Source organism: Dictyostelium purpureum (genome assembly GCF_000190715.1).
Source record: "Dictyostelium purpureum unplaced genomic scaffold DICPUscaffold_306, whole genome shotgun sequence".
Taxonomy (NCBI): domain Eukaryota; phylum Evosea; class Eumycetozoa; order Dictyosteliales; family Dictyosteliaceae; genus Dictyostelium; species Dictyostelium purpureum.
In genome coordinates, this window is record NW_003519642.1 from 14298 (window position 1) to 40933 (window position 26636).

Below are 26636 nucleotides of genomic sequence, written 5' to 3' on the forward strand. Positions count from 1 at the left end.
TTTAATTTTAAGTTTATTTTTTTTAAGTCTACTTGTATCAGGATGTAAATTAGGAGAGTATGTATCAAAATACCAAAGCATATATTTATTTTAAAAAATAAATATAAATAATATTTTTTTTTTTTTTTTTTAATTTTTCAATAATAATATTTATAAAATTTTCAAAACAATAATATATTATAAAAATATTAATCAATAATATAATATATAATAATACTCATTATATTAAACAATGAGTTTAATTAATATGTCTTTTTTAAATAAAAACTCCAGAACTATTAATAATATAAATAATTATAATATTATTGATGCTTATAAACTGCAAATAAATAAATTAAAAAAATATTTTTCTCCATTAACTGAAGGAAGCTTATACTCTCTTCATGTAAAATATGGTTTAGATTTAGAAACAGCTTTAAAGGAATTCTGTTTGGATATAGACATCACCATTGAGTGTATAAATAATAAAGAGGTTATATACACAATCAAAACACTATTATTAAATGGTTATCCAAATTCAATAAATTTAATAGAATATAGCATAGAAAACATAGATCATGCAATTATTTTTTTATTAAATAAAATGGTAGAAAATAAACCTCTCACCAAACAAAAAAAACAAAGTTTAATGGATTTTAAAATTTATTTAAAAAACAACCAAATTAACTCCATCATTGATCTGGTCAAAGACGCCAAGGCCTTATTTGTTGACTCTGTAGATTTGCTATATTTATTTGAAAGCTATTTCTTGTACTACTGTCTTTTGACCAATGACGAAACAACAATTTTAAAAAATCTTCATAAGTTCAAATCTAGAGAGCTTCTCCTTATTTTCTCAAGTTTTCAAGGAATACCCAGATATGTAGATTTCTTTTTAAAGTGCCAGGACCAATCAAAGCTATTTAACTGTCTAAATGCAGATTTAAGATCTTTAGAATTTAACAAAACCTGTTTAGAAAATTATCTAAATCATGTGTATAAATCCAATCTTACCGAAGAGCAAATGCTAATGATCTTTAAAACAATCATCATACATCAAAGTCCAGAAATAATAAATCACTTTTATATCTATTCAGAAAATATTAATGGTAAATATAGTCATTTAATCAAAAACAATTTCTTTAAAATGGTGATATATCACTCTGACAATAGCTATAATATGGAAGCACCATCCAAACTTGATGTCATAATTTCAAGTCTTCTAATGGATAAAAGAGAAAACAAATCTTTAGCTCTACAAATCAACAATGATATCAATGAACTTGAAGTAACATATTTCAGACAAAACAGCGCCCAATTTACAAATAACCTATTATATATTGTATCTAAAAATAAAGAAGTCAGCTTTTTAATAGAAGTTATCAAAAATGTAATTTCATCATCCCAATTTTTTGAAATAGATGAAGCAATCAATTTCTATAAAAAACTAGATCAAGATCTAATGGTATCAGTATTTAAAAACCAAAAAAACCGATTCTATTTTAAAAAGTCCAGTCTATTAGTTTCCTGTTTAATTACTTCAATGGTTAATAATGATAGAAAAACAATTTGCAATATCATATCTTCAACATTCTCAAATAATATTGATATTGAAATTCCAGGACATATATACGAATGCTACCATATATTAGAGTTTTTAATCGCTAATGGTTATCTAAAAGAATTTGATTTAGAATTTTTAATAACTCAAGTAATAAGATTGGATAAATTTAATAAAGATCAATTTATCGAATTTTTATCAATAAATTTAAAAGAAAATAGCAATGATTTTAGTTTTTTAAAAACTATTATTCCTGTTATTCATTTGGATATTCCAACAATTTTGGACAAAGATAATAATAGTAACAATAATAATAATGATAATGATGAATTTTTGTATGAAGATGATTTCTATGGTTCCGAGGGTGAAGACAATGAAGATTATGAAGATAGTGAAAATGAAGAAACAAATACCCCCAATTTTATTGTAGGTGAAGAAGATGAAGATAGTGAAAATGAAGAAACAAATACCCAAAATTTTATTGTAGGCGAAGAAGAAACAAACACCCCCAATTTTATTGTAGGCGAAGAAGATTATATTAATGATGAACCAGCAGATGAAAGTGTTATATCATTATATAAAAATATGGAAAATTTAAAATTTAAAAAATAAAAACAATTAAAATAAACTAATTTTTATAAATAAAATAATTTATTGTTCGACTTTTATTTATTTTATTATATATATATACTAATCAGATTCAGGCTCTCCATCATCCAAATTAATTTTCTTTTTTAAATCTTCTGTTGAGGTTGAGGCGTCAACATTATCGACATTTGCCTCAAATTCATTCATGTCTAAATCTGTATGTATTGTATTTTCCTTTGTTTCTTCTTCTTTCTTTTTATGTTTACATCTATCACTTTTTTTAATAATAAAGTATATTATAATTGATGAAGAAAAAATTGCCAATGGAATACCTATTGATAAAACAATAACCAATACCAATTTATTGTTATCTCTTGTTAGTTTGCCAATATCTATGTGTGTTTCGTTAGAGTTGTATTTATTATTGCCACTATGGTCATTTGAAGTATAAAAATCATCATCATTACTTCCATCATAGCTTGTATTTGAATAAACAATTGAACCTTGTTCCAGAATAAATTTATTAGGAATTGAACTATTAAATAAATATAAGGTTGTGTTAAATGCTATTACTGGATGATGGGACTGTATTTCACTATTTGAAATTATTACTGAATATGGGAATGGGGCACTAATTGCATCGGAAAACTCTTTACCCACAAGAGTTTGGTAAAATCTTATTCTACAATTTGAATTTGCATATAAAAGTTTAAAGTTTTGTGTATGATTACTTTCGAAATAAGAATTATCTGTGAATACTGAATATCCAATAGATATATAATTATTGTCCATGCTATAGTCCACATCTTGTCCCTTTTTTGTTGCATTAATATTTAATATAAAAACATCGTTATTATCGCCCAAGCTATTTGATTTGAAAATATTATTTTTAAAATTTAAATATTTCATTCTATAATGTATTTTTGTATTTAGTTTTATATCATTAGATATATAAAAAAATTGATTTACTGTGTTGTTAAAAACATCTAATTTATCGATCGACACATCAACATCATTAATTATATTTATAAATTGATTTTTTATAATATTATTATAGATACTTGTATTTGAAAATTTTATCAATGCTCTGTTTTGAATTAATAAAAATGGTTTCCTTCCAAAACGTGAATTTTTGATAATTGAGTTTATAAAATAAATATCGGTCCAACTAGTTTCTATAATACTGAGTTTATCATTATTTGGGTAGTATTTGTTCATACTAAATTTGCTATTGATCTCATCAAATATGCATGATATAAAATATAGTTTTTTATGAACTAATTCAATTAGGCTATTTGAAAACCTGATTGTTTTAACAATTGAGTTTGAGTTATTGAAGATACAATTTGTAAATTCGAATGTTCTATTAAAACCAATTGAATTTTCTTGCAAATTTACTTTTAGTATTGAATGTCTATTCCAATTAATAAAATTGAAATAATTCATCGAAAATGTAATATTGCTACATTTATAATATATAATTTCTTCATTTGTCGTTAAAAAATCTTGAGTTGCATTTTTTCCATTGATCGTTACTATTGGAACACTTGTTTTTATTGGTTTTAAATTATTATCGACAATTACAAAATTTATATTACAAAAATAATTTAGTTGGCCCAATGAATCATTTTCGACAATTATTTCATTTTCACCTTCACTATGAACAATTAAAAATGAAATAAAATCGCCAATTTTATCATATACAATTTCCAAATCTGATGAAACTTTTCCTGCATCGCTAAAAGATTTACATGGTGGATAGATTTGTTTTTTATCATTATCTAACAACCCACACAATGTGTTATTATATTGAATATTGGAATTAATATCTATTACTATATAATATGAATGAACGTTATTTATTAATTGCAATATTAAAAGAATAATAAAAAAATAATTAAAATTACAACAACACATAATTATTTTTTTTTTTTTCTTTTTTTTTTTTTATTTATTATTTATTTTATCCATTAATAAAAAAAAAGGGAACAAAAAATACAATAAAAAGATAAATCACATCAACAAAGTCAATTTAAAAGGAAAGAAAAAAAAAAACAATTAAATTTCTATTTTTTTTTTTAGTTGAGAAAAAAAAAAAATAATAAAAAATAATAAAAAAATATAAAATATTATTTTCCTAAATAAATATTACAAAAATAAATTAAAATTAAATAAAAAGTATGTAATATCAAAATTAAAACAGATTTTAGTAGTAGTGGGGAATATGTATGGGGTGTATGTTTTAAATTATTGTTATTTTTATATTGTTTGTGGTTTTTTTTTAATTTTAAATTTTTATATAATATCTATTTTGTGTGGGTTAAATACTTTCATATTATTTGTTTGTAATTTATAATATTATTAACATAATTTTTTAACACCATTATTTTTATTACTAATTTTTATATTATAAAATTAATATTGACATTATCTTTAGAAAAAAAAAAAAAAACATATAAAACAAGCTTATGCATCATTAAAAAAAATAAATAATACCAAAAATAAGATCCATCTTAAATAAACAGTTTTTTTTAACATATAACCTATATTATAACCTAAATTATGTTAAAACCAATAAAAATCTTTTCTAAAACTCAAAAAAAAAAATAATTAATAAATATTTTTCTAAAAATTCAAAACAAAAATCCAATAAAACTATTTTATTTCATTTCTCCAGTAGTATCAAAAATCGATAATATCGGAATAATTTTTAAAAAACAATTATTCATTTAATAAAATTAATAAAATTATATCTATATTTATTTAATTTTAAAATGGTTTAATTTTATAATAGATAGAGTTTGATGAAATAATAGTATTTTTAAACATGGAGATTCGATATAAATTTTAGAGGTTATAAATCATGACATAAATCTATTTTGTAAACTATATCATTATAATAAAAATTAATAAAAATAAATAAAATAAAAGTCAAATTTAATCGTTGACCTAATAAAAAAATAATAAACACAATGATTGTACCTAAAAATAAAATTGTTATTTTTTTTTTTTTTTATTTTACATTTTAATTTTTTATATAATTTAATTTAATAATTTATTTTTAATTTATGTATATATGGAACTACGTATATTGTTGTCTAATAATTATTTAAATTTTTTTGTTGAATCTATTAAAAGTGGAAGAGAGTTAATATCAAAAGTTTGTCTCCAATTTGATTCTAAAGCTTTCTTTAATACCATTGGTAATGGATCTGGTGATAAACTAAAAGAAAAATAAAAATATTAGAAATCTAACCTAATAAATATCATACAACAAATATATTAAATACATACTTATCTGGGGTAAATGATTCTAATAACTGTTTAATTTGATGAAGATTTAGTTTTTGGAAAATGGATTTAATTGCATCTATATCAACGAAAACATTTTTATCGATAACTAAAAGATTTGAGGCTTCATGAGAAGAATCTAATTGCTGGCTTGCTGATTTATATGGGGTTTGTGAGCACCATTCCTTTAAACGGGATACACCCATCTTAACTTCTAAACCTTGGGTGGTAGTACAAACTTTAGAATTGCTTAAAAGATAATTTGTAATTTGAGCATTCATAAAGTAAAAGACTTGATTCAAGAATTGACTTGAGATTGAATCAAAAATTCTACCCTCTTTAAGGAAAGTAATAACACCATCTAAAATTGATAATAAATTATTAATTGAATTACCTGATGATGAATTTTTAGTTGAATTTGGTGAACTTGAATTTTTAGAAATTGGTGATCTATTATAAAATGAAAATTGTAATATTAATATATATACATCATATTTATTAAAAAAATAAAATAATACTTACTTTTGAGCTTCTAAAATAATACTATCTGGTAAGAAAACTGATGAAATTAAAACCTTTTCTAATTTGATTTCTGTTACTGATAATAATTTGCTATAAATTGATAAATTTAAAGATTGAAGATCTCTAATAAAAGATCCACCAATTTCAGGAGCTGGTGTAACAAAATTATTTACAGAAATTTCAACACCAGATTTTAATGGATTAGAGGATTCTTGAGTATAACCAGCTTGATTAATCTTATACAAGATATAAGAGACTGTGGAGAACCAATAAGAGATAAATTTACAATCATTACCGGATCTAAGGAAGGATTTCTCTAAAGCAGTAACAATTTTAGTGAGCATTCTTTGATTTTTAGCGTTTGCTAAACCTCCAATGCTATCTACCATTTGCCAAACGTTGTTACCACAATGTGGAACATTATTTCTATCGAAATCTAATTCAGACCAATAAATTGATTGCTCAATATTTTTATTTTCTTCCATTTCTTTCTTTATATCTTCGACCTCTGCAACACCGGTGGCAGTGCTGTTCATACTTCTAGCAGACATTGGTGAACCTGGAACTGAAAGTCTTTGTTGCTCTACGTTGACTCTTAAATCTTGTAACTCTTGTGAGATTTCATCATTCTTGAGATTTAATTCCTCTAATTGTTCTTTTAATGATTTAACTTTATCTTGTTCTTTTTCATATAAATTTTCATATCTTTCAATATTCTTTTTATGATTTTCAATCTCTTCGAATAAGTGACTATCATCTTTAGTAGTTGGAACTGGTACAGTTATTGGAACCATTGATTCTTGTCTTTCCTTTAATCTTTCAATCTCTTGTTTTAATTGATTATTTTCATTTACTAATTTTTCAACTTCAGCAGCTTCATTACCTGATGAACCTTGTTGTGACGTTAATCTTTCTATCTCGTCGTGTTTAGATTGAATAGTTTCCTCCATTTTAATTTTAATATCAATCCATTCATCTTGCTTTTGTTCTAAATCTTCTTTAAGAGCTTTAATTTTTTCTTTTTGATATTGAATCTTTTCTTTAAATTCTTCGACTTCATCATTGTCACTATCTGATGATTCATCATCACTACCTTTTTTATTTGATAATTGTTCTTGAGCTTCGGTCAATTCAGAATGTAATTTTTCTTTCTCTTCTTTTGAAGATTCTAAATCTTTTTCTAATTGAGAAATTAAATCTTGATATTCAATGATAATCTTTTGTTTAGAATCGGACTCTAACTGATATGAAACAACTTGAGACTTTAATTGACTATTTTCATCTTGAATTGAGTTGTTTTCATTAGTTTCATGAATTAATTTAGATTTTAGGGTTTCTAATTGATTTGTAAGTTCCTCGATCTCTTGTTGTTGTTCACCTAAATTGGATGACTCTTGAATGGAACTCTTTTGTTTTTCTTCCAATTGTTCAATTTGAACTTTTTGGTTAGTGCATAATACTTTATATGTATCCTTTTTATTTTTAAGTTTATCGAATTTCTCTTTTAATTGTTCATATTCTTCTGATGATGACTGTAATTGCTGTACTTGATTTTGAACTGATTCAAATTCTTTTGCCATTTGATTCTTTTCATTTTCATATAATGAGGAGACTTCTTTGGCAGCTAATATATCAGCCTCTCTATCTTTAATAATTTGATCTTTTTCTTCTAACTCTACTTGTAATTGTTTGATTTTACTTTCAAATTCTTGGTTACCATCTTGAGAGTTTAGTTGAGCTTCATTTAATTTGGATTCTAATGATTCGATAGTTGATTTTAATTGTTCGATTTCGTTGGTATATTGTTGTTGACGTTCTAAAATTTGAGCTTCAAATACTTTGATCTCTTGAGTTAAATTAGAGATTTCTTGTTCTTTTTCTTGTAACTTTAATGTGACTTCTTGGTTTTCTGAGCTATTTGATGACTCTTCGAATTGTTTTAATTTATCTTGTAATGATTTAATTTCGTTATTCTTTTCATCTAGCTGACCTGTCTTTTCGTCTAATTGAATTGATTTTTCCTCTAACTGATCTTCAGTTTCTTTAAATAATGATTCTTTAGCGGTTAATTTATCTTTAAGTTGAACAACTTCATCTTGAAGCTCTCTTTGCTTTTGTTCTTGTTCCTCTGAAGCTGAAGCGGCAGATGATTCATTTGATTTTTCGGCAACTGCTAATTTTTCTTTTAATTCTTCAAGTTCCTTTTCCAATTGTTCGTAGTTTGTTAACTTTTGTTTTAATTCACCAACCTCGGCAGATATCTTGAGCTTTTCCTTTTCAAAATCTTCTAATTGTAAATGAATTGTACGTTCATAGTGTTCTAAACGTTGTTGAAGGTTAGCTTTTTCTTGTTCAATACGATTAATATTTGATTCACTTGAATTTGATTTTAATCTTTCTTGTTCTAATTGAATGAATTGGCTTCTATTTTCTTCGGTAGTTTGAGCGATTTGTCCTCTAAGTTGGTTCAATTCCAAATGGAGGTTTTGAACAGTGGCAAGTGCATTTTGAAGCTCTTCAGGTTTATTTGATGATGATTCTCTTAATTGAGCCTCTAAGTTTCTAACTGTGCCATTAAGTTGAGTATTTTCGTTACGGATGGTGTTTAATTGAGAATTTACTGTAATAAGTTGATTTTGTAATACTGTGACTTGGTTTGAATCTTGAGATGATTGATTACGCTCTCTTTGAAGCTGAATCTTTAAATTTTCATTATCTTTATTGATAGCGGCTAATTTATCATTCAATGTATCAATTTGCTTTGTATAATCTGCAATTACGCCGTTACCAACTGATTTTGAACGATCCTTGATTGTTTCCATATCATCTAACATTTTCTTTATTTCTTCAACTTTTTCATCTCTGTCTTTGGTTAAACCGTTGCATGCAGTTTTGGTTTTCTCTAAATCTGCAGTTAACTGTTTAATTTGTTTTTTATATTTTTTAAGCTTTAAATTTGCTGCAGCTAATGTTAAATCCTTTTCTGATGATTCTTTAATTAATGGTAATGGTGTTGTAGTTGTAGTTGAAGTTGTGCTATCACTATGTGTATCTTTTGATGGAGTACCACTGCCACTATGTAATGATTCTTTATCGATTGAACTTGAACTACTCTTTCTTGATAAAGTTGAAACATTTGATTTATCATTAGAGTCATCATCAAAATCGACATGTTCTTCTTCGTTCTAATTATAAAAAATAATGAAAACCGTTAATATATAACTTTAATGTATATTTATATTTGAATTAACTATACATACATCAGAATCATGGTCACCGAAATCAGTTTGATCAGGTTCACTCATATCTTGTTCGGTTTGGAGGAAATAATCATTACCTTCATGTGAGAATTTTTGTTTACCAAGCTCTTGAAGAATTTCTTTTTGATTACCTTCAGCCTTGACTAATGATTTACCATTTACTCTTAACCATGATGATTGAATAGATAACTAAATATTTAAAATGATATTAATATTGTGTTTTATATAAAAATAATTATTTTACTACTTACATATAAATTGCAAACTACTTTAGTTTTATCTTGAATTGGGAATGGATGTGTTTTTTCGGTTTTACTTTCAGCATATTGAGCTAAATTTACACTAATAGTACCAAGGAGATTTGGTTTTTTACCAATTTTTTCTTCTTTGACTGTAAAGAGTATAGTTTTTTCCAAAAAACCCTTTGGAGTTTTAGTGATGGTTGCATTAATATTTAAGTTGTGATCTACAATAGCCTCTCCTTCTCTTGGAATAGTTTTAAGTTCACCAGTATTTTCTTTTTTGCTGCCTCTTTTCCAAGATATTAATAATGGTGCATAACTACTCTTTGATAATCCTGTAACCTTAACAATTTTAATTTGATAACTGATTTTAATATCCTCTTTACTACCACTTGGTGATACTGTAAGATTATTTTTTAATTTATCCTTAAAATTCATTTTTTATTTTTTTATTATAATTATTATTATTATTATAGTTATTATTTAATATATGTAAATAAAAGTTATTAAAAAAAATAAATAAAAATAAAAACAAATTTTCTTTAAAAATAATTATCGAAAAAAAAAAATATAATTTTATTATTAATTAATTTGTTTAGTGTGTATAATTATTTTATTTATTTAACGCAGAATTTACACTATATAGATCTATTAAAAATACAAAATATATAAAAATAAAATAATCAAATAATAAATACAAATAATAAAATATAATATAATATTAATATAACAACACGGTATGTGCAGTATTGTTTTATAAAATAATAAAATAAAAAAATATGGTGTGTGTTGGTGATTTTTGAAAAAAAATTAAAAAAAATAATTAAAAAAAAAAAAAAATTAAATAAAAATTAAATAAATTATTTTTTTGATATCTATTAAAAAAAAAAAAAAAAAAAAAAATTTAGATTTCTTTCGGTTTATGGTCGAATTGAAATTAAAGAATTTGGCATTTAATTTGATAACATATAAAATAATTGTTTTTTTGGTTAATGTGTTGAATATAAATTTTTTTTTTTTTTTTTTTTTTTTTTTTTTTTTTAATTATACAGGGATAAATACTGAATATTACTATTTTTATATAAATTATTTTTATAGTTTTTTTATTTATTTATTTATTTATTTATATTGAAGTTATTACTTTTAATATTTTAATATTTAAAATTTTTTTTTTTTTTAATTTTTTTATTATTATTATTATTTATTTATTTATTTATAAACCATGGTCTGATTCAAGTTTAAGTACTTTTAAATGCTCTTCAGTGCACATTGCTGGAGTTCTAAATTTGATGGTATATTCACATTTACCAGGTTCGTTGACATCGTATAATTCATTTTCAGAGCCACATTCCATGAATACTTTAATTGAACGTTTTGGACCACCCCAACATTGTTGACCATTTTCAAATACCATTTGATTATGACCATCTTTCCAACTTTCGAATTTACCTAAGCTTGTGTGACCTTGTGAAGCTTTGTCGAATGGACATACAGTGTAGGTATATTCTTTGGTTTTGAAATCAAAGCATTTACCATTTAATGGAAGGAAAACATTATTGACACCTGTATCATAACCTAAAACTTTTTCAATCTTTTCAATTTCATCTTGTTTTTGTTTTAAACTACTCTTTTTATTTGATAATTCATTTTCTAATCCTTCAAGATCTATAATAAAAAGGAAAATTAGTACAAGTTATTTTTTTTTATTTTGTTTTTTTTAAAATGATTATAAAGGTAGTTATTATTATTAATATTATTGTTATTGATATTATTATTTTGAATGTTAATAATCATTTTTAATTGGAATTTTGATAAACTACCCATATCTTTAAATGAAACAAAACTATTTGGTAAAAATGGAACAATAAGTTTATAAAAAGAATCCAATATAGATTTATTTTCTGAATTATCATTGTCTTTTCTGATGGTGTTTATGTTGTTATTGTTGTTATTATTATTGTTGTGATTGTTATTGTTTTCATTATCTTTACCTTTTTTTTTTTTTGATAATTTTTTTGGTTTGGAATTTAGAAAGTAAAGAAAAGTAAATTATATATTTAGTAAAATTGCAATATTAAAAGAAAAGGTTATTGTTATTATTATATTGGTATTATTATTATTGTAATTACCTTTTGAAACAGTTTCTAAAAGTTCAGAGGTTAATTTTTCTTCAACAGTTGGTTTTAAATCTTCATCGTTGTCGTTATTATTATTATTGCTATCATCATTGCCAACTTTGGCTTCACCTTCAACAGTTTCTTCAGTATTAGTTGGGGTTGGGGTTGCTTCTTCTTTTTGAGTATCTTTTTGTTTTTCTGCATCTTTTGCATCTTTTAATCTTTTTTCCTCATCATCTTTTTCTGATCTCTTTCTTTCAACTAAAACCTCCAATTCTTTAATTTCAGATTTAATTGGATCAATTTCTTTTTTTAATGTTTCTAAAGTTACAAATTTCTCCTTAATAATTCTTGAGCCTTCTTCTTCCATTTCTTTTTTCTTCTTTAAACCATTTGTATATCTTTCAACTTCTTCATTATGTTTCTTTCTTGTTGCTTCACCTAACTCATTACATTTATTTTCACATTTAATTGATGATTTATATTCATCTGATCCATCACAACAATCTAAAAAATAGTGATTAATATTATTATAAATCTATAGTTTTAATTAAGCAATATATAAATACATACCACAAACACCATCATTTACATAGGATGATGGAATATATGCTCCTTTATGACCTTTGTTTGTGCACCAAAAATGACCATTTGAACATGCTGCAGTACCTGGTTCATCAGTACCATCTGGACAATCACAATAATCATCATTAACTTGAGAAAATGGAATTTCTTTATTTGATCTTAAACAATTAAAAACTTTATTTTCTTTATAAAATTCCAATTCTAAGTAATGTATTGGTAGAAAGTATTAGTTATTGAGTTTTTAGTATTTAAATTATAAAAACAATAAAATCAATAATTTGATTGATCATATATAACTACCTTCTGGAGCAACACCATATTGAGGTGTGATCGATTTTACACTATATGAAAAAGTAAAAATGATAATACATAAATATAATATCACTCTCATTTTTTAATGTATAATATTTTTTATGATTATAAAATGAAATAATTTAAAAAAAAAAATTGAACAGATGGTTTATTTAAAAAAAAAAAAAAATTAAAAAAAATAAAAATAAAAAAAAAAATTTAATAAAATAAAATAAAATTTTTTTTTCCAGTCTTTTTTTTTTTTTACACAAATATTCCCATATTAATATTTAATATGACATATAAAAATAATAAATCTTATTTTTTACTTTTATTTTATTTTCTTTTTTTATTAATCTTAAAATTAAATTAATGTACATTCTGAAAAAAAAAATAATTGGAAAAAAAAAAAATTAGTATAAGAATCAAAAAAAAAAAAAAACAACATTATGATTATATTTACTTTTGCTTGATTTAATGCATGAATCCAAGATTCCATGTCATCTGGCGATTGTGAGGAACAATAAAATACAAATCCTTGGTTTTTAATTTGGAAACAGTTTGTTCTTTTCATATTGGTTGCAATATCAATTTCAGTTTCTGATGATAATACGATAGTTCCACTTAGTTTTGGTTCCTAATTAAATTTAAATTAAATAAATATTAATATTTGTAAATTATTATTGTTATTATTTATTATTAATATTACATTTGGTGTTTTTGAATAGGTTAAAATATTTCTTTTTAATTGGAACCATCTAACATTCCAGTTTCTTCTAATATGACCCTTTTTAATTAAGAAACCTTCTTTGGCTACATCGTTGAGCTTAATGGTGATACCTTGCTGTTTTTGACGCTCGTCATTTTGTTCTTTTTGTAGTTTTAATAATTCTTCTTGTTGTTTTTGTTCTTCAATTTGTTGTTGTTGATATTGATCTAAAAAGCTACCACTATTGCTGCCACTACCGTTACTACTATTTGTACTATTTCTAACACTTCCGCTACCAGTGTTTAATGGTGGTGATATTTTTTCCATTGGATCGCTTAGTGATGCAATTAAGTGGGTTTCATCTTTGATGGATTGACTATTGTATTCATTAAAGTTAAAGTCACCTTTGTTTTGCTCTGCGTTGTTGGTGTTGTTTAATTGGTTTTCTCTAAGTACGTTTTGGATGTATTGAATTGGACAAGTTTTATTTTGAGACAATTGATAGAAATCCATTGTTGGTAATTTATAAACATAATTATGTGGGAATATTCCCTCATCCTTTTTATTACTATTATTATTATTACCATTTATATTTTGTTCATTCTTTTCATTTTCACTAATCTTTTTAACTTTCCACCAACCATCATTAGCTTCATCATGTATATCCACAATGTCGCCCTCTTCTAATGTTAATTCTTCATCTTCTGTTGCTTCGTATCTGTATAGTGCTATACCTTTTGGTAATCCTAAAAAAAAAAAAAAAAAAAAAAAAAAAAATTTATTAATATGATTAAAACTTATTTTAAAATACCATCAATTGTTTTTAAGATTAGGAGTTCATTTTTATATTAATATTAATTACACCTACTTGGATTATTATCTTTGATTACTACAACTATTGGTGATGTCATAATTTTAAAAAGTAAAAAAAAAAAATCTTGGTATTATTTCATAAAATAATTATAATAAACAAAAAAACAAAAAATAAAAAAATGAGTAATTATTATAATAGAGAGAATTAATAAAAATAAATAAAGGGTGGGAAAAATAAAAATAAAAATAAAAAATTTTAAAAAAAATTTTAAAAAATAAAAAAATTTTAAAAAATAAAAAAAAATTAAAATCTATTTCATTTTTATTTTTTTTTTTTTAAGCACAATACTTACGCACGGTTAAATTCAACCTTGGCAAGTGTCAAACCGGAAAAGTTTTTGCAAAATTCAAAATCATTTTTTTTTGATGATGTAACCGCGGTACCAGAAAAATTATAACCTAAATAAATACTTTTAATAAATATTTCATAATAATAATTTCCTATATTGGTAATTGTGATCACAACATAATAAAAATAATAAAAAAATTTTACATTTAAATTTAATTTTACAAAAATAATTTTTTAACTGTATTTTATATTTATTATTATGTTATTGATGTTATTTATATTTGTAATTGATTTATTCATCATCACTTAAGATATCATCTAAATCCCAGTCAATTGTAACTTCACTATTTTTTAACTCGTCGATACCAGCTACTTTAGTTAAAATTGAAGAGTCGTTCATAACATTTAAAATGAAATTAAAACCATTTTGGTTAAATTCGTTTACAATGAAATCTGAACATGCAGTACAATTCTTGTAAGGATTTGAGAATAATGGTAAAGTTTGATAGTGGGAAAGGAAACCACGGAGTTGATGTGGTACAATACCTAATGGAGTTGAGGCTTGTTTATAGACATCAGTGTCGGTTTCTGCAGGAGCTCTACCGCCTAAAGGATGATGAAGAGTTGATATTAAAAGTTCAACAGCGATTGAGGATGCAATCATTGATAAACCTGGTCTTGTAACGGTGCACATTTGATCTAAAGTTCTATCTTTTAATGTATCGGTTGGTGCAATAACATCATTGCAAAAGTAACAACCTAAATCACAACCATCATCAGATTCTTTTTGGGATAAAGCATTTCTAATTCCATGTCTAATAACTAAATAAGAGTCAAATCCAAGTGCTGCATTAATTAAAAGTTTATTATTGGCACGACATAATAAAGTTGGTAACCATCTACTTTCTCTTGAGTCGGTTAGTAAGTAAACTACATCATGTTCTTTAATAAGTTGTTCAAGTTTTTCGAATGTGGCTTTTACATTATCATGTTCGTGTTTGGGTACACTGTGACCTGGCATTGGAATTGAAAATACTTCGGCTTTGGCATTGACTGCTGGGAAAATCTTTTTTAATGCTTCTGCAGCTGCAACTGATTTTTCTTTATTCTTTGGTGTGCAATCGTCAAATGTAAATAATGATTGTCTAACTGGATTACTATATGATACTTTTGAGCTATCTACAAATGTAATATTTCTAACACCCCATGACTAAATAAAAAATAAAATTAATTAATTAATAAATAAATAATTAAAATGATTTTAAAATTTTAATAATTTTCTTTTTTTTTACCATTAAACAACGTGCAACATTGCAACCTAATGTACCTGAACCTAATAATAAGCATTTTGTATCTTTGATGGCTTCTAAATTTAATGATGGCATGACTCTCCATCTCATTAGTTTTAAATTTAAGTCGACAGATTGTGAGGCTAATTTTAGTGGATCCATGGTTGAAGCTAAGGAGATGAATCTGGGAGCAATTTTACCATTGTTGTCTTTTTCCCAACCAACGCTTTTACCAGACCATTCAGGAGTAATGTTACCATCGATTTCGGGTAAAGTTAATGATAGTACAATTGAATTGGTTTCGATTTCACTGGATGATAATGAAACACCTCTAAAGCATACAACTCTAACCCTTTTTATTTGATATTTAACTATTAAATAGATTAAAAAGTTTCTTAATGGCCAACCTGGGTTTGATGGTAATGAGCATGGATCACAAAAACCTACAGTTGGAATATTATCTTCTCTTGATCCATCGTGGGCTTTAAAGTATTCTTCGTTTGCAGTTAATGAGTCTTCAAAATTTTTAATTTCAAATGGTTCATTTTCACTGCCACCTACTAAATAGAAATATTGTGGTACTGGATTGTTCATAAATGTGCTTTTAATTTGATCTTTGTTATAAAACTGTAATAAACTTTTTGTTTCTTCAAATTGTTGGATTGGTTGTGGTGGAAGGAGTGCTGGAATACCAAAAAGATAATAAAATTGATGATTCTTTATATCTGCATATGTTATTAAAATGAATCTGTTTAATAGTGTCATATCTTTATCAACAAATCCTAATACAATATCTGACCATATCTATTGTTTTAAAAATAAATATTAGTATCTAAAACATTAAATGTTGTCTACTACCATTTATAATAAACATACCTTTTTTGAAGCATCTTCAAATAACTTGGTTTTTGGTGATTGTTTAAAATCCTCAGCGGTATTATAGTTTAGCAATGTTCCTGGTACAAGATAGCTTCTATTTGGTACATTATAATAATTTTCATTGTTATTGTTTGATGCATGTGATTTATGTTGTTGTGATTGCTTTAGAGTTTGTTGAAATCCATTGAATTCTAAACAAAGGAATGGATCTAATTGTTGTGATGGTGAGAATGTATAATGCGAGTTTAATGGTATTGGTTCGTCATTTAACTTTAGTACATCTAATTTCTTTGATGATAATTCGTGCCAAAATGAAATGTTTACAAAACTACTAAATTCTTTATATTGTAAAATATTATTTGTTGACATTTTTTTTTTTAATATTGTGTGATAAAAAATAAATTAATTAAAAAAAAAATATTAAAAAATATTTAAAATTTTTTTTTTAAAATTTTTTTTTTTTAATTTTTTTTTTTTTAAATTTTCAGGTAATATTTTTGACATAATCCAAAAATAGTTAAAAATTCATTTCAAAAATAGAGCTTAATTGTTTATTTTTGCATTAATTATTAAAAAGGGAATTGGATTATTATTGTGATTTTTAAAACTACCACTTTTATAAGATTTAATTATTTTCAAAATACACAACAATACCATATTTTATATTGTTTTTAAAAAAATGAAAAAATAACCACAATCATCTATTTTTATCATTTTTTTTTTTATGAATTAATTTTTTTTTAAAATTTAAATTAAAATTTTATTTTTTTAATTTTTGGTTCAACAAAGAACTTTTTTTTTTTCTAATAACATAATAAAATTTTTTTTTTTTTACCCACAAATATTTGTGTATACATAAAATGGAAATATTAAAATTAATAAAAAATGAAACACTTTCAATTTTTTTTTATGAAAAAATTCATATATATTCTGGCAAAATAAATTGCGACATTGCGGTTCAAATCAAAGAAATAGAATATTCAAAAAAAAATAAAAAAATAAAATCAGTGTAAGTATTTATTTAACTGTAGCTATATAATTATCCATAGAAAACTCAAATATTAACTCTGAAAAAGAATTGTAAATGACTATTTATACGAATATAGACTTTTTTTAAATCCTCAAAACATATTAAGAAAAAATTCAATAATACTCATCGAATCCTTGGACTACAATATAAAAAAAAATATCTGTAGACTCTGGATATGGGATTATTCTGAATTAACTTCATTAGATAAACCAATCAGTTTACACTTAATACCCCATCCATGTTTAAAATATAAAAAAATAGTTGACAATAAGGAAATTGTTCATCACAATGAAAATTACAAATCATGTTCAAAAGTAAATTATTTAAAAAGAAAGAAAATATATGACAGTTTAGATGGTAATAATAAAAAGAAAATTAAAACAGATGAGGATGAATTAGCAAAAGTAGATAATACTAGTGTTGATAATACAAAAAATAATAACAACAATAATAATAATAATAATAATTGTAGCAATAATAACAAAAATAATAATAACAATAAAAATAACAGTATCAAAGTCATCAAAGAAACAGAACCTTTTAAATTTATAAAAAAGAAAAATACTCATGAAATTGCAACATATTTATTTAAAGGTTTCAAGGCATATCCAAAAGGAGTTACTTCCCCATCTAATTTTTTTTTTAGATTATTAAATAGTTTCAAATATATAGATAGTGGTTTAATAAATCAAAAAATTGATGAATATTTAATTAGCAATAACAATAATAATAAAATTTTCAAATTATTATCAATTTATATATTTTCACATTTAAATTATTTAGCTAGAAAAGAGAAAACAAAAATTAAAGTTATAAAAGAAATTTATAAAAAAATATTAACAAAAGTTAATAATAAGGAACATATTAAATCAATTCACTCATTTTATAAAAGAATCAATAACAAAGATAAATATTATTCAATAAATAGTGACATTAGTGATTATTTAAAGTTTATTGATCAAATGGTTGAATTAGAAATAAGAAGATATAATATTTATAGTTACCAACTCCAATACTCAACAATAATTCCAATTAAAAATGATATAAACACAAAAACAATAAACTTATTTCTAAATCAAATAAATAATAACAATAATAATAACAACAACCCATACAATAGTAACCAAATCATTAAAGTTTATGACCAAGAGGTTTTCACTTATAAACTTAGAAACTTTTATTTAAAACCAGATTTATATTGCAACAAGAACATATTCAAAAGTGATATAGGAAACAACCCAGAAGAATTCAAATATCATATTCCTTCTTTTAAAAACAATGTTTTTTTCCGTCCACCTCAAAATGGGAATTATTCAATCTCGCCGTCATTAGAATTGTTTAAGTTATGCTTTAGTGTTTTTAGCAGCGGTTTATTTAAAAATTTTGACTGGGGTGAGGAAACCGATGAGACTAGAGTAATAGTTTCAGGTGGCTCTGTTTCTGCATGTCTTGATACACTACCAATCGAAATTAAAAAAGAATTTATCCATTATAAAACAATCGAAAGATATTTATACAAATCAAAAATGCCGGTGTTGTTAGTAAGAAAATTTATGGAAATGGTTTTTGAAAGCTCCCATTTAAAAGAATTACTTTTTAATAGATTCTTTAGTCAAAATTCACCCACCCTTAATAGCGATGTTGATATATGGTTTATTGGGCAAGATTTAAATAATGCCAAAAAGAAACTTTATCAAGCTATTGAAAATATTAAATCAAATTTTAGAGAAGCCAACCCCCTTTCTGAAAATTCATTTTTATATGTTCGGACACCAAATGCATTAACATTCTTTGGAACTTACCCACAGAGAAAAATTCAATTTATCACCAAAATATACAATTCTGTTGATCATTTACTTTCCACATTCGATATAGATTGTGTTAGGGTGTTTTATGATGGTTGCAATGTGTTTATGCATAGAGAATCAATTGACTCCTACAATAAAAGGCAAACTACCTTAAGTCCATTATATAAAACCCAAAAACCCCGAATAACCAAATATTTACTCAGAGGCTTCAATTCATATTTCCAAAATAATACTTCATCTAATAACCTTAGACTTCTATATCAATTAACTGATTCCCATCCTTTTTATGATGAATTCATTGAATTGTCAAAAGAAGGCCTTGGCTTCGCCAAAATGAAAAATATTTTATGTTCTAGGTTCGGAGTTGAAGCAGTTTCTGATGATCCATATTGTTTATTGGGAAATCCAGAATTTTTAAATGAAATATCATTTAAGGAAAAATTAGATATTTTACCAAAAATTTCAATCGAATGTAAAGCTTGTAGAAGACTTTCAATCGAATGTAAAGCTTTTAGAAGACAATTTTTTATGAGGAAATTTTGCTCCCGTGGAGGAGAAAGATGTTCAGGTTTTTATAAATTAGCAGGCACCCATGTGAGTGATGTAAGATTAATTGCACCATATAGATATTCATTAGTACTTGGAGGAAGAACAGGTTTAGGTTTTCAAATTGCTTTTTATCTTTTAGATCTAGGTTTTACAGTATTTATAACATCAAGATTCCCAGAAATTACAAAAAATAAATTTTCTCAACAACAGTTTTCCGATCATTTAAAGAAACTACATATTATAAAAGTCGATTTCAATGATACAGACCAAACTGAAAACTTTATCAAGCATATCAAAACAACAATTCCACAATTAGAATTTTTATTCAATACAATTAAATTTTCAAATAAAAATATAAATTATAACTATTCATCAATTTTTAATCAATTAAAAACACAAGAAGAAAGCATAACAACCAAGAATATAAACAATAATATAGATAATGCAGATAATAATATAAATATTAAAACAAATACTATAGATAGTATAATTGAAAATAATATTAATTTTCATATCAAAATAATTAATAAATATAATTCTGAAACTGATGAATCAACTTCCACAACATCAACTACCAACCAAATGATAAATAATTCAATGGTGTTAACTAATGAATATGTTAACTATATACATTATAAATTACCAAAACTAATAGCTGGCGAATTAATTTCAATAATTAAAAACCAAAAACAAAATAATGAACATTTTTTAAGTATAAATTTTCAAGGAACGGGTGTAATTTTTAACATTATCGGCTACTTAAGATAAAGAATATCATCTTTTTCTTTTGATATAACATTTTTTAAGATCTTTATCGGATACTTAAGATAAAGAATATCATCTTTTTCCAAGTTTTTGGTGCCTCTATTATTATTATGCAGAATTATTGTTTTATCTATTTCATCTCCTTCTTTCCAATTAAAGATCTTAAAAAATGTTATATCAAAAGAAAAGAAAATCAACTTATATTAAAAAGTAAAGGGTCCACTGAAAGTATCTGTTTAGGGATAATGCAACAAGTTTTTAAAAAATTTCAAAAATAAAAATACAGTGCCCGGATTATATATTTAGACCCCCCCAACTTTTTTAAAATGGAAATGATAATTATTGAATTAATAGATCATATTTAATATTTATATAATGACCTCTAAAATAAATCATATTACAAGATATTGGTTTATTTGCTAAAAATTAAAATAAAAAAAAAAAAAAAATAGGGTCTTAATATTTAATCCGTTTTTTCAATTTCAAAAATTTTTTTTGTTTTTTATTTGTTTTTTTTTACAATTATATATAAATGATTATTATTATTTAATATTTAGTATATACTCCATGAGCTTTTAATATGGCATCCATTCGGTCAGGGAGTGATTCATATAATGATTTTATAATTGATTTTTCTATTGAATGAAATGCATCTTGACATACCTGAACTTGGTCTTGTGATACCCTTTCTTTAACAATTGACCAAAGATTTTTAATTATATTAATATCTAGACTGTAGGGTGGTAATGGATAAATTTGTATATTATTTTCTTCTAAATATTGTTTCACTATCTTTGTGTATGAGAACTACAGTTGTCATGACAAATGATTGGCAACCTCTTAGGCACTTTATTTATATCTGCATATTATTCTAAATTTATTTGTGTATCGTTTTTTATAATATCAAGATATTGTTTAGTTCAAAATCCATTTGATAAATGAATAAATAAATTGGACCAAAATAAAGAAAATTTCCCAAAAATATTTAATTAACCCCAAGAAGACCTACCATGGTTATTATTTTTATATTGGAACTTTACCTCATCCACAAACATATAATTTTCTCATTATTCCACAAAAAAATTTATATGCACAACTTCAAAAAAAATCTTTTTCTGCTATTATGTCTAATCAATGAAGGATTCTTAACTTTCTTTTTATATATTATGTTATATCTCTTTAATATAATTCTTACTGACTTGTATGATATTGTTCCAAATCCATTTTGTTCATACCAAATTATACTTTATTTTATATTGTTAAATTTACTATTTTAAAAATTGAAACATAAATCACGTTTATCACGTTCGTCAAACTTTATTTTCTCCCATTAAGTTTACGGTCATTGATTGTGCCTGTTTGTTCTACCATTTCTAATGTATTTGCTACTGTTGATTTATACACTCCAATTTTTTTGCAATTTTTGAGTTCGACTTGTGACCTATGTTTTTATATGATAATATTGAGTATGGAACTTCATCACTTAACCTCATTTTGTTTATTTACTATATATAATTTTTAAACTTATACTAACACTTAATTATTAAATTAATGATAAAAAAAATATAAAAATTTTAAAAATAAAAATGTAAAAAATATAGAAATTTTTTTTTTATTTTTTTTTATTTTACCCACACTCACTCCTAACGATTTATTTTTAAAAATTAATTATTATTGGCGGTAAGGTTCGTCATATATAAATTATTATTGGTAGATCTTATTTTATAAATGATTTAATAAAAGTTGGGGGGGTCTACATATATAATCCGGGCACTGTAATATTACTCTAATTTTCACAAATATTGCAACACATATTAACCTTTCAATTTATATTAGTTTTATAAATTCCTGAAATTGATCATTTAAAAATAAAACCAAAGATCAATAGAACTGAGAAAACTGATAGAGCCCTATAACAAGGTATTTTTAATAAAAATTTTTTATTTATATAATGAAAATCATTTTTATTTAAAATTCTCTAAATTAAAGCAATATTCTCCAAGCTTGAGATTATGCTTATCAATCATTACATAAATATATGTTTATTAAAGCTTGTGAGTTATAATTCTTCCAAAGATATCTTTTAATATGTTACAAGATAATATTTTTTTTCAATTTAATCTTTAATAATTATTTTTTAACAATCTGGATATCTTTTAAATTGTTTAATGAATAATTTCTCATAATTTCTTTAAAATTGATGGTATGAATCCAATTATTTCTTCTTTTTTTAAATTGTTTCATCCATCTTCATAAATTATTTCTATTTTTCAAATTGATATAGGTGATTTTGTTTTATTTATTATAGTTTTTATTTAAACACAATATTATAATAAAAATAAAAAAAATAAGAAAAATAATAAAAAAAAAAGATAAAATTATAAAGATTTAACTTCTTTTTTTTAAGGAAAATAAAAAAAAATGAATGAAGTATTTTTTATATATATTTGCTTTTTATATATTTGAAAAACATTTTGTTTTTTAAAAATATTTTTTTAATTTTTAAAAAAACTATTTTTTCAATAAAAAAATTAAAAAAAAAAAAAATTCATTTTTTAGAAAGAAAAAATTACAAATTTTTGTAATAGAGCTTTTTATATTTGTTTTTATTATTATTTTAACTAATGAAGGAATTTAGTGGTTGATCTTAATTACTTCCAATTATTTCCTTTATATTTTAAACAACCTTCTTTAAATTAAAAGGACATTCATTACACATAAAAAATTATTAAAAATGGTAAAATATAATTATAAATACCTGTTAATCCGCCTATGGTGCCTATACCGCCAGTGGAGCTAAGTGAGGGAATATGCCCTTCATCAAGGTTGTTGATTAAAGTAACAGTTAAACACTAATACTGATAAAGGAATTGAACCTGCATAAAGTGGTTTGTTAAATAATACCAAATTTCATTACTTTTACAAATTAGGGTAGGGAAAATATTAATCATGGGTTGAATTAACATATGGTATACTATTTGGGATTAATGTATAAGAGACTTCTTCCATTATGATCCTGCCAAATGCACCAACTATGGGAACAAGTTCAATATGGTATGACTTATTATGACCACCTTTTTGAAGTTTTTGATCGAAACAATGACTTAATTCCATTATTGAAGATGGTATAATTTTGATGAAATGATTGATTAAATTTGATACCAAATAGTATTCCTACTGTCGATGGAATATGACCAACTTTTAATTGGAGTTAGATTTAGGTTAATTTTCCCAATTTTCTTACTGTTTGTGGGATATTAAAAAAATTGTATTCTTTTTTGAAATTGTTGCCAAATTTTAAACAATCTATAATGACACTATTAATGTCTATATTGATGTATATTTATCTTTGTTTTTGGTTTTTTTATAAAATGAATGAATAAAATTAATATTATTTTTGTCAATATCAGTATTGTTAATTATATTATCTTTTTCTTCAAACATTATATCATCTTGAGATGTTTTAATTTTCTTTTTATGATTACCATCTAAACTGTCATTTATTTTCTTTCTTTTTACCTTTTGAAAAAAATGATTTGTAATTTTCTTTATGAATTATTTCCTTATTATCAACTATTTTTTTACATTTTACACATGGATGGGGTATTAAGTGTAAACTGATTGGTTTATCTAATAGAGTTAATTCATGAGTTTATGACTATTTTTTTTTGAAAGGTATGCCAAGGATTTAATGAGTATAATTGAATTTTTTCTTAATAATTCTTGAGGAGTATTATAAATAAAAAGTCTATATTTGTATAAAAAATCATTTACAATACTATTTCAGAGTTAATATTTGAGTTTTATTTCCGATAATTATTGAGTAATTAGTTTAATACATACATTGATTTTATAATTTTTTTTTTTTTGAATATTCTAAATCTACTATTTGAACGGCTATGTCTTGCTTTTGTGTTTTATGCAGTTGAATTTTTTCATAAAAAAAAATTGAAAGTGATTCATTTTTTATTAATTTTAATGTATCCATACAATTAAATTTAAAATATTTGTTTGGAGGTAAAAAATAAAAAAAAAAATTTTAAAAAAAATTTTAAAAAAAATAAAAATTTTTAAAAAAAATTAAATTTAATTTAATATTAAGAAAATTTAAATTTACAAATAAAATAGTTCGATTAATGGTGAATTTGTAATTGTTGGTGTGTATTTGTATAAATAAAATTTATAAAACCTGTGTTAACATTTGCATCAATCAAATTGAATGGTGAAAAAACATTTAATAAAAATTAAAACTTAAAAAAATATTTAAAAAAATATAGTTATTAAATTATATGAAAATGATATTCATTATATATAAAAAGATATTATATTTATTTATAAAATATTAAATAATAAAAACTATTAATGAGTGAAAATAAACTATTATATTTGGAATTTTATTTTGAAAATTTTAAAAAAATAATAAAAAAAATTAAATGTGTGTGGAGAAAGTAAATAAAAATGATATTTCATTATATATATAAATATTATATATTTATAAAATACAACAAAACTAATAAAAGCATTCTAATAAAAGCAGCACCAAAAAGTTATTTTGAGATTGTGGCAATTTTGGAAGTGAATTTTGTTTGATTTATTTCTAAAAAAAGTGAGTTAAAAATCACAATTAATTATTAAAATATATTATATTTTCATATATCAATAAATATTTTGGGTAAATTGGTAAGTGTAGTGATAATTTGTGTTTTTTTAGAAACTAATATTAGTGTTTATTTTATAAAACTTGGTATGTGTTAATGAATGTGTGTTTTTTTTTTTTTATAGAAATTATTATAAAAGATACTATATTTGTGTTTATTTTATTATAATTAAACAATTTTTGATATAAAATTCATATACATTTTGTATACCCAAAATAAAAAAAATGATATTAAAAAAAAAAAAATTAAAAATTAAATAAAAAATATTTTAAATTAATTTTTTTTAATTTGAAATTATATTTTTATTTTTCATTTACATATTTTATATTGCATATTTTATTCGTTTTAATTTATCATATTTTTTATCGCATTTAATAATTTTTATATCACAACTTTATATATTTTATACATTTTACACTTATTTATATCAATTTCCACATTTATCAATTTTTACAACTTATAAATATCAATTCTTTTATTTTTTTATAATTATATTCAAAATGAAATACAATAAGCAGCATTTAATAGATTTAACAAAAGATTTATCAATAAAATTATATTACGCAAGAGGCTTAAATATTGCCTTCTTTAATGAAGGAATAAAAACAGCCAGAAAAGTTATCAAAGAAATAACAAATTTAGAAATTTTAGCAGGAATAGAAGTTTCCACCATAGAACCAACTACTTTGGTTTTAAATTATTTATTAGTCAACAATAATATAGTCAACGAAGATCAACAAGAATATCAAGAACAACAAGAATATCAAGAACAACAAGAAGAAGATCAAGAACAACAAGAAGGTAAAGAACAAGAAGAAGATCAAGAACAAGAAGAAGATCAAGAACAAGAAGATGATCAAGAACAAGAAGATGATGAACCAATTTACGCTACCCCATCTCCACAACAACAAGAACAAAACCAAGTTCAAGAAGATGAATCATCAGATGGTGATAATGATGACAATGATTATAATTGGAGATGCTACCAAACTCCAATTACCCCACCTCCATCACCACCAAGATCAGATCAAAGCGAACAAGATCAAAATGAGGTCCAAGAACAAGAATTAGTCCTTAATAATCAAGAACAAAATCAAGAACAAGTTAATCAAGAACAAGAAGAAATCCAAATTAATCAAGAACAATCCAATCACCATGAGGAAGAACAAAATGGACAATTCAATAATGAAAATCAAGAAACCGAAGAAAATCAACAATTATCTCATCATAATCAAAATGAAGAACAAGATGCAGAAAGATCCAACCAAAATGTACCATTTTCACAAATTTCAGAACAATCAATGGATGAAGAAGAAATCATTTTTGGATTTATTTATTTAATATATAATAA

At 23.5% G+C, this 26636-nt stretch overlaps 9 protein-coding genes across 9 annotated transcripts; 3 read left to right on the forward strand and 6 right to left on the reverse strand.

Moving 5' to 3' along the window:
- Positions 1-232: 232 nt before the first annotated feature.
- On the forward strand, positions 233-2182 carry DICPUDRAFT_99177 (uncharacterized protein; the record flags this gene model as incomplete). The annotated part of the gene is made up of 1 exon (XM_003291856.1): positions 233-2182. One exon carries the CDS (start codon positions 233-235, stop codon positions 2150-2152), a length of 1920 nt encoding a protein of 639 aa, XP_003291904.1. The 3' UTR covers positions 2153-2182.
- A 48-nt stretch (positions 2183-2230) lies between these two features.
- DICPUDRAFT_82561 (uncharacterized protein) lies at positions 2231-4045 on the reverse strand (the record flags this gene model as incomplete). Its single annotated transcript, XM_003291862.1, has 2 exons — positions 2231-3963; positions 4036-4045. The coding sequence occupies 2 exons, from the start codon at positions 4043-4045 to the stop codon at positions 2231-2233; spliced, it is 1743 nt and encodes a 580-aa protein (XP_003291910.1).
- A 1188-nt stretch (positions 4046-5233) lies between these two features.
- On the reverse strand, positions 5234-9881 carry DICPUDRAFT_156561 (uncharacterized protein; the record flags this gene model as incomplete). The annotated part of the gene is made up of 5 exons (XM_003291863.1): positions 5234-5351; positions 5423-5869; positions 5942-9126; positions 9202-9390; positions 9453-9881. 5 exons carry the CDS (start codon positions 9879-9881, stop codon positions 5234-5236), a joined length of 4368 nt encoding a protein of 1455 aa, XP_003291911.1.
- Positions 9882-10656: 775 nt separating this feature from the next.
- On the reverse strand, positions 10657-12536 carry DICPUDRAFT_57640 (uncharacterized protein; the record flags this gene model as incomplete). The annotated part of the gene is made up of 5 exons (XM_003291864.1): positions 10657-11108; positions 11261-11434; positions 11573-12067; positions 12134-12346; positions 12446-12536. The coding sequence occupies 5 exons, from the start codon at positions 12534-12536 to the stop codon at positions 10657-10659; spliced, it is 1425 nt and encodes a 474-aa protein (XP_003291912.1).
- Positions 12537-12800: 264 nt separating this feature from the next.
- Positions 12801-13898, reverse strand: DICPUDRAFT_39748 (uncharacterized protein; the record flags this gene model as incomplete). Its single annotated transcript, XM_003291865.1, has 3 exons — positions 12801-13073; positions 13146-13372; positions 13442-13898. Coding segments are annotated over 3 exons (957 nt in total), but the record flags the coding sequence as incomplete, so codon positions are not given.
- Positions 13899-14599: 701 nt separating this feature from the next.
- Positions 14600-16844, reverse strand: DICPUDRAFT_156564 (uncharacterized protein; the record flags this gene model as incomplete). The annotated part of the gene is made up of 3 exons (XM_003291866.1): positions 14600-15517; positions 15600-16400; positions 16473-16844. 3 exons carry the CDS (start codon positions 16842-16844, stop codon positions 14600-14602), a joined length of 2091 nt encoding a protein of 696 aa, XP_003291914.1.
- Positions 16845-17793: 949 nt separating this feature from the next.
- Positions 17794-20834, forward strand: DICPUDRAFT_156565 (uncharacterized protein; the record flags this gene model as incomplete). Its single annotated transcript, XM_003291857.1, has 3 exons — positions 17794-17819; positions 17855-20597; positions 20787-20834. 3 exons carry the CDS (start codon positions 17794-17796, stop codon positions 20832-20834), a joined length of 2817 nt encoding a protein of 938 aa, XP_003291905.1.
- Positions 20835-23570: 2736 nt separating this feature from the next.
- Positions 23571-23741, reverse strand: DICPUDRAFT_156567 (uncharacterized protein; the record flags this gene model as incomplete). Its single annotated transcript, XM_003291867.1, has 1 exon — positions 23571-23741. One exon carries the CDS (start codon positions 23739-23741, stop codon positions 23571-23573), a length of 171 nt encoding a protein of 56 aa, XP_003291915.1.
- A 2044-nt stretch (positions 23742-25785) lies between these two features.
- Positions 25786-26556, forward strand: DICPUDRAFT_156568 (uncharacterized protein; the record flags this gene model as incomplete). The annotated part of the gene is made up of 1 exon (XM_003291858.1): positions 25786-26556. A coding segment is annotated over one exon (771 nt), but the record flags the coding sequence as incomplete, so codon positions are not given.
- Between the last annotated feature and the right edge of the window lie 80 nt (positions 26557-26636).